This window comes from Tachysurus vachellii, chromosome 21 (genome assembly GCF_030014155.1).
Source record: "Tachysurus vachellii isolate PV-2020 chromosome 21, HZAU_Pvac_v1, whole genome shotgun sequence".
NCBI lineage: Eukaryota > Metazoa > Chordata > Actinopteri > Siluriformes > Bagridae > Tachysurus > Tachysurus vachellii.
In genome coordinates, this window is record NC_083480.1 from 975,416 (window position 1) to 994,038 (window position 18,623).

The window sequence follows — 18,623 nt, forward strand, 5'->3', positions numbered from 1 at the left end:
AGAAGCTGACGGTTGAGTGAGGCGTGTTTCTGGTGTTATTTACAGCTCACACACTAACACACCACAGCCTGTGCCAAGATTAGCCCTGATCACTACTGCAGAGGGAGTGCAGACCTGCCTGTGTCCATCCAGACACTGATACCCGAGAGAGAGAGAAGCACAGCCTAAAGATAGTCTCACTCGGCCTGGAGTGTCAGTGGCATAAACAATATCAGTAATATATTCACTCTTCTGTCAGGGAGACACGTGTTTACAGCAATAAAGCAGCTTAAAAGATTAGCCTTTCATACAGAAATACTCACACACATGCGTTTAGCCTTGTTATGGAGTTTAATAGAACTTTGACTCTTACACTTATCTCATATGTACTCTCATTTTAACTGTTCAGATTCAGGCAAGTTAATGAGAAACACCTTCACACAGTTCTCCATTCAGTCCCTCAGTCCATAAGCATACACCGAACCTTCAGTTCATCAGAGATGAGATGTCAGAATGTGTAACTGCCAGGGTAATAGCTGACTTGTGGAATCTGCTCATCCTTTTCTGGAAAAACTTGACCACGATCTGATGCTTTGCATTGTTTTGTACCCAGTAGAACATCTTGCCTTTAGCCCAGTTGAGAGATGGTGTAGATGGGAGACAGTAGTGTGTAGCAAATAAACCGTATTTTCCACAAAGCAAGCTGATCTAACACACAGGAAGATGCTGTGTAGCTGTGTGGTGTAAGTCGTTTTCTGTCAAACAGGCAAACAAACGTGTATGGACACATCTTCATTTCTACTTCTACACAAACTCAATGGAATATTAAAGAATCATGAGTTTGCAACTTTACTGCAACAATCTGTAAAGCTGAGCGATTTACAGTGAATGAATTATAATGTGGTTTGTTTGCAGTTTAGCTTTAATGAAAAATACAAACACACAAAAAAAAAAAATTTTAGTATACAAACATCCACAATTGTGTCAAATGTCATGATTCACATAAAAGGTGTCATAAACATTCATGAATTCTGATTTAATGGTGAAACATTTATAAAACAGTTCATTGACTGAAATACTCTTGTTCTTACTAACACACGGATGGATTTAATAGACAGCTGTACATTTACAGACGTTAATTCTGTGGATTCAGTAAACAGTCTTGGGTTTCAACACAAACTCTATCAGGACTGGAAGCTAAAACCATCCCATTGGTTTCTTCTTAAACAAACGAACCCTGCTGTGATCCACCGAGACAAGACACTGAGCAAATACGCCATGCTCTTCTCACAATGATTATTGTACAACAGGAAATATTAGCACGATATTTGCACACTGAAGAGTAAACAGCACTGTTAACAATGCTATTATCCTCCAGTGTTACCGTATCATCGGTCCTTCGTCCCCAACCTTTACTTCATGGTAAGAAAAATAAACAAGGCATTTCATTGTGTTATATTCTGTAGAATAAAAAAGTTTTAAAAAGCTTAAAAAGTACTGCACTATATAATAGATCTTAAAGAGATTACTGTAGTTTCTTTGGTAGTTTTTTTATAAAGCACACAGACACCTGCTCTGTAAAAAAACAAGGCAAAAGCACAGCTGCATTATGAAGTGTTATGAATGAATAGAACCATTTCATTGCGATATAATCTAGAAATCTGAATAAAATAACTGGAATGAATTAATTCATCGTCTCCTTAATCTACTTTTCATTCCTCATCTGACTCATCCTCATCTGACTCATCCTCTTCCTCATTTGACTCATCCTCATTCTTCATCTGACTCATCCTCACAGGTGAGCATCCCAAACCTGTTATTCAAATCAGCAGCAGCAGCCCCACCCCCTCGGCGTCTGCTGTGCCTCCCTCGACCACCAGCGCCTCGCTGCCTTCCGCCCCGCCCTCTCTGCCTGCTGGGTCCTGCTGTTGCTGGATATGGTGCAGTGTGCTGGGCAGACTGGTGGTGGGGGTGGAACTCAAACCCCTGTATGACCCCAAACAGGGTGGAGTAAAGCTGCAAAGCAACAGGAGCAGCTGCTAACAGGGACTCAGCCTGCTGACCTCTTCTCAGTACAGCCTCTAAACCGTGCAGCAAAGTACCACTGAACAGCCTGAGAGAGAGAGCGAGAGACAGTGAGAGAGAGTGAGAGAGAAGTGAGTCAGTGAGAGAGAGAGCGAGCGAGAGACGGAGAGAGAGCGAGAGACGGAGAGAGAGACAGAGAGAGAGAGAGTGAAAGAGAGAGGGTGAGAGAGAGAGACAGAGAAGTGAGTGAGAGAGTGAGTGAGAGAGAGGGTGAGAGAGATGAGAGTGAGAGGGAGAGACACAGAGAGAGAGAGAGAGAGAGAGAGAGAGAGAGAGAGAGAGAGAGAGAGAGAGAGAGAGAGAGAGACAGTGAGAGAGAGGGCGAGAGAGAGAGAGAGGGGCGAGAGAAAGTGAGTGAGAGAGAGAGAGAGAGAGAGAGAGAGAGAGAGGGTGAGAGAGACAGAGACAAAGACAGAGACATGCAGTTATATGTTTGTGGCTAGCAGACAAGACAATTTCCTGGTTTACCTACAGAACCATTAACAGAACATTGGTACAAACAGTTCCCTCAGTTTATTTTCTTGCAGTTAGTTCCCTCCCATTAGCCCTGGGAGCTCCTCTACTGCACTCTGTTGATGTGCTTCTATTGTTCTCTTAACTAGTGCCACTGAAACATGACTTATAGATCTCTTCATTATAGAGATAAGGACAATGCTGACAGAATGTACAGCTCAGCCTTGTGTACATAACAGAGAGACAGAGAGATTGCTGAGAGACATAGCATGCTAAGCCCACGTACAGTAGGTAGCTAGCACAATTTGTGGTTGGTACTGAATCTGGGTGGCAGAGGAACGGTTTCTGATATCAGGAAAGAAACAGTTCCACTGCCACCCAGATTCAATTTGTAAAATATTTGTAATATTTTTTAAAAAATAAAGAGTTGTGTAAAAATTGTTTACTAAAATGATCCTGTAAGCTGTTCCCTGTCTGTAAATGATGATACAGTACCAGGCACAGTGAGGCTCAGGGACTGGAAAACACATCAGCTGGTTCAGGCATATCCCAGCCCACATACAAGACTGCCATTGGCTGAGAGAATGAGCCACGCCCAAGTCTACACCACTCCTTTGATTGGGGTTCATTCTCAGTTGGTCTAATCTCTGGCAGACCACAGCAACAGCAGCATGTATTGGATCTATAGAGGAAAGAAGGTGCAGAAATCTTGCAAATGTACCAATAAATTATAAAGACAAATGCACTAGAGATTAGAAAAAGAAAGGCATTAGGTCTCACTGAATCCACACAGGTAGCACTCCTTACCCCCAAACTTGGACCTGTTTCTGCAGAGTTCGCCATACACTAGCCCTAGAAGCATACACTGGAGCAGTGAATGGCTGGGCTTTGGTTTGGAGGAATGGACCCAAAAATACGTCACACACAGAGGCAGGTGGAGATGTGGTTCAACATGCTGCAGCACCTGCTCCATCACTCCCAGAGTTCCTAACAACACCCTGCGTCTCACAGATATGGCCACCTACACCAGAATGGAGAGAAGTTTCAAGTAATGAGGCAATAATTATATGACCTTTATAACATGACCGGTGTCATCTTTGCTTACCTGCTCTAAAGTGTTCAGGCTCAGCTGTGGAAGCTGTAAAGGTAGCTGAGCCTCCACTGTGGTTTTCCTTAGACTGAGCTCAAGCCTGTCATACTCCTCCACAACATACAAGGCACTTAAACTTTGAGAATAATCAGTCAAAGCTGCCTTCTTCATGCCACCCCGTCCTCTACCCCTCTGTCCACAACCAGCATTACCCTGCATCACATTCCTGAGAAGGAGAAGGCCATAGATCGTCTTGCGAATTTTCAGTGAGGCTTCGTGGCTACTAGGCAGACGACTATTCTCTACCTGAGCTATCAAAATGGCTCTCTTATGCACCAGAATATCCAGCGCCAGAGGGGGCATTCTGCCTGACATGGTCTGCTTCAAGAACCACTCTGGCTGTGACATCAATGCTGCCGGAAGCTTCTGCAGCTCATATGTTTGTAGTTGATGGTTTGCAAAGAACTGGGCCAGACCGCTGATAGATGGAAGCTGATAATCCTGGATTCCTGCTGTGATTTGTTTCCGGAGGTTGCCTTTCTGCTTGCCTCCCAGGATCTCCAACACTTCCTCCAGTGCAGACACAGGGTTGGCAAACACTGACAGCCAGAGCAAAAAGCCTTCAATCCGAGCATTAGATTGACTTCCCCTCCGTCTTGGTACTGTTGGTAATTCCACCCGGCTGAAGAACATCTCTGTGGTTTTTGCATGTGTGTAGTCATTACCAGCGATGACAGCAAACAACGGCAGCAGCTGCTTGTTCATGTGGTTGAAGTGTGAGCAAAAGCGGTTAATAGTGAATCGACGTGCAGGAATGTAAGGCTCTGAAGCCTTATTGCAAACATTTTCCCACTCAAAGAAAGTCATTGGCAGATACCCACCACACAAATCAAAGATGTAAAAGTCACTGTCGTTGGTCAGGACTGGACATCGCCACTGATGTGCTAGGGAGGCGATCTCAGAGTCAGCTTCAGAGATACACTGCACCAATGGTACACCAAGCTCACAGATGACCTGTCTGAAGACTTCACGTGTAAGCAGGGGGAGAACGCTGCCATGAGACCCTCGGGACAGGTTATGGGCATCGTGTATTTTACTCTGAGCTCGCTCACGCAGAGTTTTGAACTTCTTATCGGTCTCGTCCATTCCACCGTCTAAAACCACATATGGACTCACGTTGCATGAAAACAGAGCGGCAAAAAAACGACGAACCAAATTAGCAAAAGCATCGTAGTCTCCTCCTCTCTTCTGGTCCAAGCCAGTGGTAAAGTACAGACGGAAATACAGGCTGCAGCCATCAATCACAAGATGGGTGTTCCTCAGCTTTAGCTCTGTGAAGAACTGCCGATTTCCTTCAACATAACTCGTCAGGCCGTACACCCCCATTGTGATAGACAATGGCCTGTAACATCAAAGAACTGCTTTACAAACATGAACACTGTGTACTGAACGTTCTGTCAGTGATCATCAACAGCAGGGGGCAAAAGCCTGCAAGACTGCTGGGTTTTAAACATGACTCAATTTTAATCATTTTAAAGAACACACGCAAAAAATATTATACATGTCGAGTTACACGAAAAATAAATGTAAAAAAAAAAATGGTGGTGTGCGAGGAAGCGGAAGCGGGCGGGAGTCCGTGCCAGGCTAACCCTAGCCGGCCAGCTCTCCCGTCCATTCTACTCTCCAATGTTTGCTCCCTGGACAATAAACTGGACCACATCCGACTCGAGCACACTATATGGCGAGAGTTTAGAAACTGCTGCATCTTTGTTTTCACAGAGACGTGGCTTAGCGACAGAGTTCCGGACGCCGCCATTCAGCTAGACGGGCTAACTTCATTTAGAGGCAACAGAAATGCAGCTCTGTGCGGTAAGACTCGTGGTGGTGGTGGGTGTGTTACTGCTCATCGTCAGGAGAGTTTGTGACTGTTAGATGCAGGCCATTTACCACAGGAATTCACCACTGTTTTCATTGTCAGAGTTTAGATTCTCCCTAGTGCTAATGCTAAAGAGGCGCTAAGTGAGCTATACAGGGCTATTAGCGATCTGCAGAATGTTCACCCTGACGGACTGTTTATCATCGCCGGAGATTTCAATCATGCAAATCTTGCCAGTGCTCCCTAAATTCCATCGGTATGTGGACTTTGCAATGAGAGGGGAAAACACGCTGGATCTTGTTTACACAAACGTATTGTGCGGAGCCCTGCCCCCACCTCGGCTACTCAAACCACATCTCTGTTATGCTAATTTCAGCATACAGACCACTGGTCAGACTCTACACCGGTTCTGAAGCAGGTGAAACCCTGGCCAGCAGAGCTACCTCTGCTATTCAGGACTGCTTTGAGTGCACTGACTGGAACTTCTTCAGGGAGGCTGCAACCAACAGCGACACCATTAACTTGGAGGAGTACACGGCATCAGTGACCAGCTACATTGGCAAGTGTACTGATGACGTGACCGTCTCCAAGACCATCACCACACGCTCCAACCAGGAGCCGTGGATGACTGCTAAAGTGTGTGCGCTGCTGAAGACTAGAGACCTAGCCTTCAGAACAGGGGACAGGGCGGCCCTAAGTACAGCAAGGGACAAACTGTCCCGAGCCATCAGAGAGGCAAAGCGCGCACACACCCAGACAATCCACAGCCACTTCCAGGACAGCAGAGATACCCGGCACATGTGGCAGGGCATACAGGTGATCACGAACTACAAGACAGCTTCAGCTGCCTGTGATGATGATGCCTCCCTCCCAGATGCGCTGAAAGACTTCTATGCTTGGTTTGAGGCGCTGAACAACGTAACGGCAGGGAAGACCGTCCTTCCCCCCCAGGTACTCTCTCTATCCATGGCAGACATGAGGAGAACTCTATGCAGAGTTAACCCACGGAAGGCTGCTGGACCAGACAACATTCATGGCAGGGTGCTCAGGGAATGCGCAGAACAGCTAGCGGATGTCTTCACTGACATCTTCAACATTTCCCTGAGCAGCGCCGTTGTTCCTACGTGCCTCAAGACAACCACCATCGTCCCTGTCCCAAAGAAATCTACAGTGTCCTGCCTCAATCATCAGACTCTAAACTGGTTCTGAAGCAGGTGAAAACCTGACCAGCAGGAGCTACCTCTGCTCAGACAATCCACAGCCACTTCCAGGACAGCGGAGACATCCAGCGCATGTATGTGGCAGGGCATACAGGTGATCGCAAACTACAAGACAGCTTAACCTGCCTGTGGTGATGATGCCTCCCTCCCAGATGCGCTGAACGACTTCTATGCTCGGTTTGAGGCGCAGAACAACGTAACGGCAGGTGTGTTACTATGGGTGTGTTAATAATGGGTGTGTTAATAATGGGTGTGTTTAAGATGAGTATGTTTATGATGAGTGTGTTAATAATGGGTGTGTTTATGATGGGTGTGTTTATAATGAGTGTGTTTAGGATGAGTGTGTTAATAATGGGTGTGTTTATAATGGGTGTGTTTAGGATGAGTGTGTTTATGATGAGTGTGAGGGGGCACGGTGGATTAGTGTTTAGCACGTTTGCCTCACACCTCCAGGGTCGGGGTTCGATTCCCGCCTCCACCTTGTGTGTGTGGAGTTTGCATGTTCTCCCCGTGCCTCGGGGGTTTCCTCCGGGTACTCCGGTTTCCTCCCCCAGTCCAAAGACATGCATGGTAGGTTGATTGGCATCTCTGGAAAATTGTCTCTAGTGTGTGATTGCGTGAGTGAATGAGAGTGTGTGTGTGTGCCCTGTGATGGGTTGGCACTCCGTCCAGGGTGTATCCTGCCTTGATGCCCAATGACGCCTGAGATAGGCACAGGCTCCCCGTGACCCGAGGTAGTTCGGATAAGCGGTAGAAAATGAATGAATGAATGAATGAATGATGAGTGTGTTAATAATGGGTGTGTTAATAATGGGTGTGTTTATAATGGGTGTGTTTATGATGGGTGTGTTAATAATGAGTGTGTTATAATGGGTGTGATTGGGACACACCCATTGGGTGTGAGTGTGTTATAATGGGTGTGTTATAATGGGTATGACAGGTGTGTTTATAATGGGTGTTTATGTCGGGTGTGTTATAATGAGTGTGGTTATAAACACACCCATTATTAACACACCCATTATTAACACACCCATTAATAACACACCCATAATAACACGCCCATAATAACACGCCCATAATAACACGCCCATAATAACACACATATTATAACACACCCATTATTAACACACCCATAATAACACACCCATTATAAACACACCCGTAATAACACGCCCGTAATAACACACCCATAATAACACGCCCATTATATACACACCTATAATAACACACCCATAATAACACACCCATTATAAACACACACATAACACGCCCATAATAACACACCCATTATATACACACCCATTATAAACACACCCATAATAACACACCCATTATATACACACCCATAATAACACACCCATTATAAACACACATAATAACACACCCATTATAAACACGCCCATAATAACACACCCATTATAACACACCCATAATAACACACCCATTATAAACACACCCATAATAACACACCCATAATAACACACCCATAATAACACACCCATTATAAACACACCCATAATAACACACCCATAATAACACACCCATAACACACCCATAATAACACACCCATAATAACACACCCATAATAATACGCCCATTATAAACACACCCATAGTAACACACCCATAATAACACACCCATAAAAACACACCGATTATATACACACCCATAATAACACACATAATAACACACACATTATAAACACGCCCATAATAACACACCCATTATAACACACCCATAATAACACACCCATTATAAACACACCCATAATAACACACCCATAATAACACACCCATAACAACACACCCATTATAAACACACCCATAATAACACACCCATAATAACACACCCATAATAACACACCCATAATAACACACCCATAATAATACGCCCATTATAAACACACCCATAGTAACACACCCATAATAACACACCCATTATATACACACCCATAATAACACACACATAATAACACACCCATTATAAACACACCCATAACACACCCATTATAAACACACACACATAACACACCCATTATAAACACGCTCATAACACGCTCATAATAACACACCCATAATAACACACCCATAATAACACACCCATTATAAACACACATAATAACACACCCATAATAACACACCCATTATTAACACACCCATAATAACACACCCATTATAAACACACCCATAATAACACACCCATAATAACAAACCCATTATAAACACACCCATAATAACACACACATAACACACCCATTATAAACACACACATAATAACACACCCATTATAAACACGCCCATAATTTAGTGTTATTATGGGTGTGTTTATTATGGGTGTGTTTATAATGGGTGTGTTATTAGACATCAGTGATGTGTGATCTGAGTTTGGTGACAGTACAGTGTATTACAGTGAAGTTATTGACTGTTTTTTAGTATTTGCTTTTCGGGTTTTGCACTTTGCAGACGGTCCCTTGGAATCTGTCTCTCAGCCGTCTGCACATAGAGACTTGTGTATTTTGTCCACTGCTGATTTTGAGGAGAATTGTGTTGTACATTACTATGACAGAAAAGAGGTGTTATTTGTGTAGTAACAGCGTTTAGCTCAGGAGTTATTGACAGCCCAATCTCTGAATATGCGGCCAACTTAAATAAAGTCCAGTTTAGGCTAGTAACTAATAGGCCTATGCTGTTATATAGTTTATATAGAATTAAGTTAGCATTAGCAGAGTTGTTTGTTTTGCAGCACTGAGCAGTTATTTTACATAACTTTATCATTAAAAACAGTACAAAAGCATTTCCAGATGACAAATATCTGGACATGCCTAGTAGTTAATGTTAATTATTGTTTTCTAAGAACAGAATGTCAAGTCAACGACATCCCAATGATTAAGTCTGAAAATCAGCCAGCACTTACAATAGAGCACATGTTAATCTGTGAACATGTTAATCACATGTTAATCACATGTTAATCTGTGAACATGTTAATCACATGTTAATCTGTGAACATGTTAATCACATGTTAATCTGTGAACATGTTAATCACATGTTAATCTGTGAACATGTTAATCACATGTTAATCACATGTTAATCTGTGAACATGTTAATCACATGTTAATCACATGTTAATCTGTGAACATGTTAATCACATGTTAATCTGTGAACATGTTAATCACATGTTAATCTGTGAACATGTTAATCACATGTTAATCACATGTTAATCCTATTTCTGTAAAATGTTTGTGAAAATTAAATGTAATGTAAATCTCCCAAGAAAGTCTGTACAGATACCAAATACTTTGACAATCAGTATTTACTTAATACACTTCTGCTAATGCAAGGATTTTGTTTGTATTTTTTCACACCAAACCACGCCCCTCCATAAGCCCCTCCCCATAACCAAGGCCCCGCCCCCAAGATCTCACTCTAAGCTGAACTCAAAAGTTGGCAGCCATGGTCACACACACACAGACAGACAAACACACACTGTCACACACACAGACAGATAGACACACACGCACACACACTGTCTCACACACACTGTCACACACGCACACACACACGCACACACACAAACACTGTCTCACACACACTGTCACACACGCACACACACACAAACACACGCGCGCGCGCGCGCACACACACACACACACACACACACACAAACAGCTGTAAACATCGGTACTAACGTAAGCATGTCACAAGTGCAGAGATTATTAAACTGTATTAAAAGACCCTAAAAGGTTCAGTTTAACAGTATTTGCTCACGTCACTCAGGTAAACTGCAGCACGAGCTCACGTTCTGAAGCCCATCTAGATGTTCTGCTTCCTGCACGTTTCCTTCGTTGGTGTGTTTGTGTTTAAGGAACATTGTGCCTTTAGCGCCATCTTCTGGGTTCAAAAACTCCACACAGATCTTTTTATTATCTCTTATGTCTAAATGTTTTGTGTTTGAGTCAGAAAGCTGTGTTCACTTGGTGTCATGTGTCTTTACTGGCCTTAGACTTTTAGATAAAAAAGATTAAAAGCAAATTAGTCAAGAGTTTTTATTGTATTTCATCATTCACACTGTAGGGTTTAAATCACACAGTCTCATGAGTATAATCTTCTTAAAAAATGTATTTGCTGATGCCTTTATTCTGTAATGCAACAGTCCTGTCTCTCTCTCACACACACACACACACACACACACACACACACACACACACGTGTTGAGCTGATTAAAGTAAGTTTCTGTATCACATCAGTAACAGCGTTACATATTTCTACAGTATTAACGGTTATGACTCATAAATAAGACCTGATGGGTAAAAAGTGGTTTCTTCTCTAGAGACACGGTCTAATGGAGCTCTGGAGGAGTTTGACTGACATACACCAAGTAAAATAAAACATGTATATAGTGATTTAGATCAACTCAACACCAACAGAAACGCTTTAGACCCGAGGTGAGGCAGCCAGCACGTCCGTCCCTCAGAGACAGCAGTAGTGAGTGAAGATGAAGGTGAAGAAGGAGAATCAGCATTATTTATTGGAGAAACGTTTGGGTGATGAGCATCCTGGAGCTACACAGTAGGTCTGCTGAGGGCTGGTATGCTGGCGGTGGTGAGATGTCTAAAGCAGGAGGGGACATTTTGAGACTTTCTCCGATCTGGCATCGAATCTGTCCGCTCCGTGATTGGCTGGATTTTGAGGAGTGCTGGGTGAAGCCAGAGAGGGTGGGCGGGGTTTAGGAAGGGAGGGCGGAGTCTGAATCCTGAGTTGAGGTGGCTGGTTTGTGGCCTTCTGAGTGTAGCTGATGTGGTTGAGGTGTCCTTGGTGAGAGCTCCAAGCTGCCCACCGAGATGCCAGAGTCTGTGCTCTGGCTGCGGCCACTCGCGGTGCAGGCGTCTTCCTCAAGCTCCGCCTCCTCATCATCCTGCAGCCACAGGAGCTCCTCCTCCAGCAGGGGAAACGACCTGCGATCCCATGACTGTACGGACTGAAACAAAATCCAAAAGCCAGTCAGAGCTTTAGCTTTATCTTCCTTTACAGCAGCCAGACATCAAGAGCATTAATGAGATTTTCATGAACACCAAATTTCATGTGTACATGCAGTTTGTAACGAGCTCGCTAAACAAGGCCCAGTGTCATTTACAGATCTCTCTCTCTCTCACACACACACACACACACACACTCATAATCGCTCACTCACACACAGTGTCTCGCACACACACACACAGTGTCTCTCACACACACACACACACACACACACACACACACACACACACAGTGTCTCGCACACACACACACACAGTGTCTCGCACACACACACACACAGTGTCTCGCACGCACACACACACAGTGTCTCGCACGCACACACACACAGTGTCTCGCACGCACACACACACAGTGTCTCGCACGCACACACACACAGTGTCTCGCACGCACACACACACAGTGTCTCGCACGCACACACACACAGTGTCTCGCACGCACACACACACAGTGTCTCGCACGCACACACACACAGTGTCTCGCACGCACACACACACAGTGTCTCGCACGCACACACACAGTGTCTCGCACGCACACACACAGTGTCTCGCACGCACACACACAGTGTCTCGCACGCACACACACAGTGTCTCGCACGCACACACACAGTGTCTCGCACGCACACACACAGTGTCTCGCACGCACACACACAGTGTCTCGCACGCACACACACAGTGTCTCGCACGCACACACACAGTGTCTCGCACGCACACACACAGTGTCTCGCACGCACACACACAGTGTCTCGCACGCACACACACAGTGTCTCGCACGCACACACACAGTGTCTCGCACACACACACACACAGTGTCTCGCACACACACACACAGTGTCTCACACACACACACAGTGTCTCGCACACACACACAGTGTCTCGCACAAACGCACACACACACACACACCACCACCACCACAGTGTCTCGCTCACCCCCACCCCCCACAGTGTCTTGCTTATGTTTTTATAATTGCCATGGTAACAGCTATAGTGAGGAAGTTCAGTGGAACATTGACTACTCATTCAAGCATGCAAAGGCACGAATACACACCTGGTGTTCATCCTCCATCTGGTAAAAAAGCTCGTCTGCTGCAGAGCAGGAGGGGCGACATGGTGAGCTCTTTCCCTGCCTGGGCTCTGGAGAGCACGGCGTCTGATCTGAACCCCTGCAGCTCTTCCCATCCCCACAGGAGGAGGAGGACCTGACACATAAACCATGGTGTTCATGTAAGACTGGCAGTAACACACTTCCCCAAGGCTATACACTGACTCTCACTCTCCCCCAAATGTGGCACTTCTGTTCCCTCATCAAACCTGACACACATCACTTCCTGTGAAAATGTCTTAAAGGACGTGGCGATCACCTGCCCCGGTGGCGTCTACGGGCCCAGCTCCCCCAGCGACTCCTCTCTCTGCTCTCCCATATGGCATGCCTCTTCAGAAAAACAGCGTCAGACAGATCCTCCACCTACACACAGACAATGAAGGAGTTCATCTCTGCATGTGTCCAGTGTTTGAACTGGATCTCCTGCTTCACACTTCCTCATGCTGAAGTGTGGATTATGACTTTAAGATGCTTTTTGGTTCAGATCAACAACACGTGGTGTCCGAGATACAGCTGGAGATTCGCATGCTCACCTCAGTGTAATGTTCTGGTCCTTCTCCATTGGGCTGCTGTGGCGAGACGGAGTGGTACACACGCTGACCTTCTGAGCCAGCATGCTTCTCTGGTGCTTCCCAGACAGAGTCCAGCTCTCTCCAGCTATACACAAAACACACAACAGCAACCCTCAAGCCATACTTAAAAAAAAAAATAATGAAAAAGGCTGCTTGCATAAGTTTTCACACCCTTCAGAACTTGGAAGAAGCACCTTTTCCTGCAGTTACAGGTTCTTGATGGTTGTATTCTGACTGGGATTCAGACAGAACCTTCATCTTTTTGTTTTTAACCTCTTATACTTTGCCTTGTTATATTCTGGACTATTCATGGTATGGCCTGTATCTCACCACTTACAGTCAGATCCTTAAATACATTTTCCTTCCTTCTGTCCATCCTCTGTACTCTGTAACTCTCACCTCTCTGTGACTTCCCTCACCATGACCGTCCTGGTTTAAATTTTGAGGAAGTGCAAGTCCAGAAAGTGGTTGAGTCGTCTGATGCAACTTCCATTTCCTCCCAACTGGTCAACAGTGCTCACGGCTCAACTGATTATTAAGTTATGAAGTTCCTCTGCCTTAACCTCCTTAGACTACTCCTTATTCTTTATTGTCACTGCTTTCCTTCAGCCTGACCGTCTCCTCAGTAATGGTTCTGAGGTGGCTTTGATTCAGAAAATGGAAGCCATCTTATTAATTCCACATCTGAAGTCAAGTATCTCCTCCTGAAGACTTTCACCTAGATTCCTTCTGAACCTGGGGCTTGAATACTGATGCAAGCCTTTTTCAAATCTAATCATGGGTGGGGGTGAATACTTTTGCACTCCACTGTCTGAAAAGGAACATTTCTACCTGGGAGTGATGATCTCTTTGTACTGCAGTTTCTGCACTCGTGCTCCCAGTCCAGCCAGGCCCACAGGCATCACCAGGTTATCAATGTCGAATGAACTCTCTCCTCTCCTCCTCCTCATCTGCTACGAGGAAAAAAAAAACATGAAGAGATTCTGTCAGCTCAACAGGACTCTGGGGTAGTGTCAAAAGGCTAATAAGAACTCAGGAATAAGTAGATCAACTTTGTGGTGATATTCCAATCCGTGTTGGACCTACCTGTGTAGGTGTGTCTGTCGCTGCAGGGACACCAGGGAGATTGGAAAAATCTGTGACATGCTGAGGAAGGAGGCCAGGACTGACCACGGCCCTCTGACTCCTGCAAGTAGAACCACCTGGAAAACCAGCCACAATTACTCAGCAGGTCACATGACAAAGATCTCACATGTTTTCCATACAGAAACTTCCCAGACTTGCTCAAATAGACTCCTAAATCTGAAGAGCACCGAGTGTTACTGTCTGCTCTAAACACACCCACAAGCTGCACTTCCTGGGTAAGATTTCAGCTGGTTCTCGCACAACAAGAGTTTACTATGATGTTTACACTGGAAAAGAAATCTTAGCTATTGAGTGGATAGTTTTTTTCCCTAAGTTAGTACCTGATAAAAATCTGTCACTATATAAATACAATATGTTTTACCGGATGTGTGGAAGAGTGGAGGCAGTGTGCTTGGTGGGCGGGGACACATTAGCCTCCTCCTCACTCGCCCACCTTTCTGGTGTCCCTGACCCCGCCTTTCCATCCACCTGACAGCGGTGTGGGGCTGGAGCCCGGCCAGCGGGGGCACCACACCACGCACCACAACAGGAAAGTCTGTGTAGAAGTTATTTTTACACCGATTAATCCAGATCCAGTTTCAGATCTCGTCACATTATGAGAACATGTTCCATTACACAGGAAGTTATATTATACAGTGCCATGCAGTAAAGAGCTGAAGGTGTCCGAATGTCAAGCTGTAACTGTGGTGAACATACCTGAAGGCATTGAGAGAACAGGGTGAATATGCTGATCCAGCCCATTGGGACATGTCCACCTGGACTTCTCCTGGGCTGGTGGGTGAGGAGGACCACACAACACACACACAGCAGGAGGCTCGCAACAGCAGGGTAAGGTCACGGCCTAGCACACACACAACAGACAAGAGCTTTACAAATAAACCAACCACGTAAGGAACGATCCTCAGCCTTGTTAGCTGGATGATTCCTGTAGTTTTAAAGCAAGCGTTTCCGTTACCTTTGATCCAAGTGCAGGACAAGCCTCCAAACGGATAAGCCTGTGACGGCACGGTCGCAGTAACGGACGAACCCGAGCAGCAGATGAAGCAGAACTGTGTGGTGTTGGTGGCGAGGGGGCGGAGTCTTCCGTTAGCTTCTTCCTGAGAGGACAACCAACATGCTATAAGCTAACGGACAACATGCTAACACAGAGCACATGCCTCGTGGGAGTGTGTGTTCCTGTGAGCGCAGCAGACCTGAACCTGCAGTCCAGAAGGGTAGGAAAGGGTCTGGGAGCTCGGAGGGGTGTTTCAGGTACAGAATGACCAGCCCTCAAGTGTGAAACCTCAAACACACACGTTTATAGCATTAAATCTCACGAGCACTGAAACTGAGTTATTACAATCAGTTACATTTCAATAATAAAGGTCACCTTTCCCTGTCTGAGGTGTGTGTAGAGCTCAGTGAGTGCACGGATCCCATACTCCAGCTCCGACACCTGAGCCTGGAGCCACACCCACCGGCTTCCCAGCCATGCCCTTTCCTGCATCCACTGCCATTCTCTGCTCACACACCTGCAAAGATACAGACGCTGTCAAAGAAAGCAAAAAGATCAATAATTACAAGGGGGCAAATACTTTCTGAAGTGTTAGATGCAGATACATTATTTTAGTAGCAGGATAAACATTTGATGCTGTAATCATGACCCTTTCCAAAGGAACTTCTGTAGGTACTTATGCAATTTTTAAACCTTTAAATTCTATTATTATTATTATTATTATTATTATTATTATTATTATTATTATTAGTGTTAATTGCAGCCCTCAGTTCTACAGGTGCTGTACGTGTGTGTATTCTGACTGCACCTTTAGACCACTGAGCCCATGGCAGAAGCGTCGTTTGTGTGTTTGTGTGTTATTTCCGGTCATCAGAGTAACTCAGGGTTACAGTCATGGGGTTCGAGCCCCGGTGTAAGGTGTTGTGCTCATGTACAGCTACACGTGCTCATTATCCTGTATGTTTATCACACTGATCCTCACACTGATTTCCCTCGGGATGGTGAAACATGTCGTCCTCTTCTCCCCTCCTCCTCCTCCTCCTCCTCCTCTTCTTCCTCACTGTCACTGCCTCCACCGGAGCTGCTGGCTGTGTGATCAGAGTCCAGGGCGCCCTCAACTGTGCGAAGGGCGTCACAGCACCTGCGCGCTAAGCGGCTGATTTCGGATGAATTCGGGGACACGGCGGATCTGCGCAGATCCCCCAACTGCTGCGTCACGTGTCGCTCCACCTGCTCCACCTGTACTGCATGGAGGCGGCGCCATAACATGTCCGTTCTCTCTCCGAGCTGCACCTGCAGTTTCCTGGCCTCCACTTGGGCCGCCTCTATCTGCCTTAACCACGGTCCAGCTGCGTCACCGGCAACCCCCGCGCCCGTACGGCCATTCACTGGTGGGCTCCTGGCACCGGAGTCGGATACATCCGAACGTGCACCGGGGGACGATGGCATGCTGACCTGGGCTTTTTGCTGTGTCCGATGATTGAAGTGACCGTGGTCTGAGACCTGAGCTACCGGGGTACCGTTTGCATCAAACCCAGAAGCTAGGAAGGAGCGCACGCGACACAGCCTCACGTGCCCTTTGGCCGTCCTGCAGCCGCGCCGCTGTCCGTTAATAACACCGCCACCACCTTCCGTTTCGCACGTGAAACTCAAACCTCTAGGTTCACCTGCGTCTTGGGAAGGATCTCCCCGTTGTCTCTGTTTAAACGTTTCGTCGCGGCTCTGTCTATTTCCAGCAAGAGCCTCGCCGCTTAAACCGGTCCCGGTCTGAAGCTCCGTGCGGCCCCGGTGTAGCGCCGCCTTCTCCGCCGTGTTCGTCCCGGAGAAACACGCCCTCTTCGAGTCCCCGCTGTAACTGCATCCCCGGCGCTTGTTGACTGCCGCCTCCCAGCTCCGAGACTCTCGCGCCATGGTTTTACACTCGCCTCTCTGCTTCGCCGCCGCCGCCGTCCTGGTTTCCCCGGTACAGCGCGGACACCACACTCCTCCGTCCGCTCCATCAATATTAATGCCACCGGGATCCTCACCTCCTCCCGGCGCAGCGCTACAGCGGAGGGACAGTCTGCGCGCCGCACCGTCCTCTCGGTCCCGCGTGTCTGTGCTCGTGCTCCGTGTCACGTCGGCGGAATCACAGGTGGCGCTCTCCCACTCGCCGATCGCACGGGCCTCGCTGATCTCTACGCCGCCGTTTCCGTTCACGAGCCCTCCTCCTCCTCCTCCTCCTCCTCCTCCTCCTCCTCCTCCACCGCAGCAGCTCTGCGGACCCTCCGCCCCGGACCAGGCTGTGCTCGTGCTCATTGTAGCCCGTTTGCAGTAGTAATACATGTTCGGTTTGTCCACATGGCCAAACGGAACGTGCTGAGACACGACGACCCTCCGGTTGGACACAGGTATTTTTTATTGTCCGGAGGTGAAGACGCGTCTCTGTGCGCGTCTCCGTGCGCGTCTCCAACACTCCCTGAGTACAGTGCGCATGCGCCATCCACTGAGCCAGCCTTTAAAACCGGGATAGGAGGAATTTTCACTGGAGGCTCATCCACTGAAACGGCTCATATTTGGAAGCTGTTGATTTTTTATTGAGTGAATTTAGTTTTCTCCACTTTCACTAATAAACATCTCTCATTCAAACGAGGTCTTTTTTTTGTAATGTATCTAAAGTTGTTGGATTTATCAGGCTTTAATCCAGTTTATATTCCAGTTTAATGTTTATTGGGCTTTAATCTGGTTTATATTCCAGTTTAATGTTTATTGGGCTTTAATCTGGTTTATAATCCAGTTTAATGTGTTTATCAGGCTTTAATCTGGTTTATAACGTGTTTATCTGGCTTTAATCCGGTTTATATTCCTGTTTAATGTGTCTATCGGGCTTTAATCTGGTTTATATTCCGGTTTAACATGTTTACCTGGGTTTAATCCAGTTTATATTCTGATTTAACGTGTTTATCAGGTTTTAATCCGGTTTCTATTACGGTTTAATGTGTTTATCGGGCTTTAATCCAGTTTATATTCCGCTTTAATCTGGTTTATAATCCAGTTTAATGTGTTCATCAGGCTTTAATCTGGTTTATAACGTGTTT

General features: G+C 46.2%; 2 protein-coding genes across 3 annotated transcripts; both read right to left on the reverse strand.

Moving 5' to 3' along the window:
* Window positions 1-311: 311 nt before the first annotated feature.
* aste1b (asteroid homolog 1b) lies at window positions 312-10,547 on the reverse strand. Of its 2 annotated transcripts, XM_060857090.1 has the most exons (5): window positions 10,468-10,547; window positions 3,623-5,009; window positions 3,325-3,538; window positions 3,013-3,199; window positions 312-2,092 (listed from the first exon to the last, which is right to left on the reverse strand). In XM_060857090.1, the coding sequence occupies exons 2-5, from the start codon at window positions 4,991-4,993 to the stop codon at window positions 1,750-1,752; spliced, it is 2,115 nt and encodes a 704-aa protein (XP_060713073.1). In that variant the 5' UTR covers window positions 4,994-5,009; window positions 10,468-10,547; the 3' UTR covers window positions 312-1,749. The 2 variants fall into 2 exon arrangements, with proteins under 2 accessions (XP_060713073.1, XP_060713071.1); XM_060857088.1 differs by lacking the exon at window positions 10,468-10,547 and having other exon boundaries at window positions 3,623-7,466.
* Window positions 10,548-10,731: 184 nt separating this feature from the next.
* On the reverse strand, window positions 10,732-17,871 carry LOC132837623 (KAT8 regulatory NSL complex subunit 1). The gene is made up of 12 exons (XM_060857388.1): window positions 16,529-17,871; window positions 15,922-16,063; window positions 15,746-15,834; window positions 15,508-15,649; window positions 15,249-15,393; window positions 14,914-15,087; window positions 14,493-14,608; window positions 14,238-14,359; window positions 13,368-13,491; window positions 13,094-13,197; window positions 12,781-12,931; window positions 10,732-11,677 (listed from the first exon to the last, which is right to left on the reverse strand). Exons 1-12 carry the CDS (start codon window positions 17,869-17,871, stop codon window positions 11,426-11,428), a joined length of 2,904 nt encoding a protein of 967 aa, XP_060713371.1. The 3' UTR covers window positions 10,732-11,425.
* Between the last annotated feature and the right edge of the window lie 752 nt (window positions 17,872-18,623).

What these genes read in the sequence shown, in the direction of transcription:
- aste1b (XM_060857090.1), bottom strand. Translation starts at nt 4,993, where the DNA reads ATGGGGGTGTACGGCCTGACGAGTTATGTTGAAGGAAATCGGCAGTTC. An exon ending in AAACAGGTCCAAGTTTGGGG is followed by an intron (nt 3,200 to 3,324) that starts GTAAGGAGTGCT and finishes TTTCCTCTATAG; the next exon opens with ATCCAATACATGCTGCTGTT. An exon ending in CCTGAGCCTCACTGTGCCTG is followed by an intron (nt 2,093 to 3,012) that starts GTACTGTATCAT and finishes TCTCTCTCTCAG; the next exon opens with GCTGTTCAGTGGTACTTTGC.
- LOC132837623 (XM_060857388.1), bottom strand. Translation starts at nt 17,871, where the DNA reads ATGTATTACTACTGCAAACGGGCTACAATGAGCACGAGCACAGCCTGG. An exon ending in CCATCCCGAGGGAAATCAGT is followed by an intron (nt 16,064 to 16,528) that starts GTGAGGATCAGT and finishes GTATCTTTGCAG; the next exon opens with GTGTGTGAGCAGAGAATGGC. An exon ending in TGTTCTCTCAATGCCTTCAG is followed by an intron (nt 15,088 to 15,248) that starts GTATGTTCACCA and finishes ACTTCTACACAG; the next exon opens with ACTTTCCTGTTGTGGTGCGT.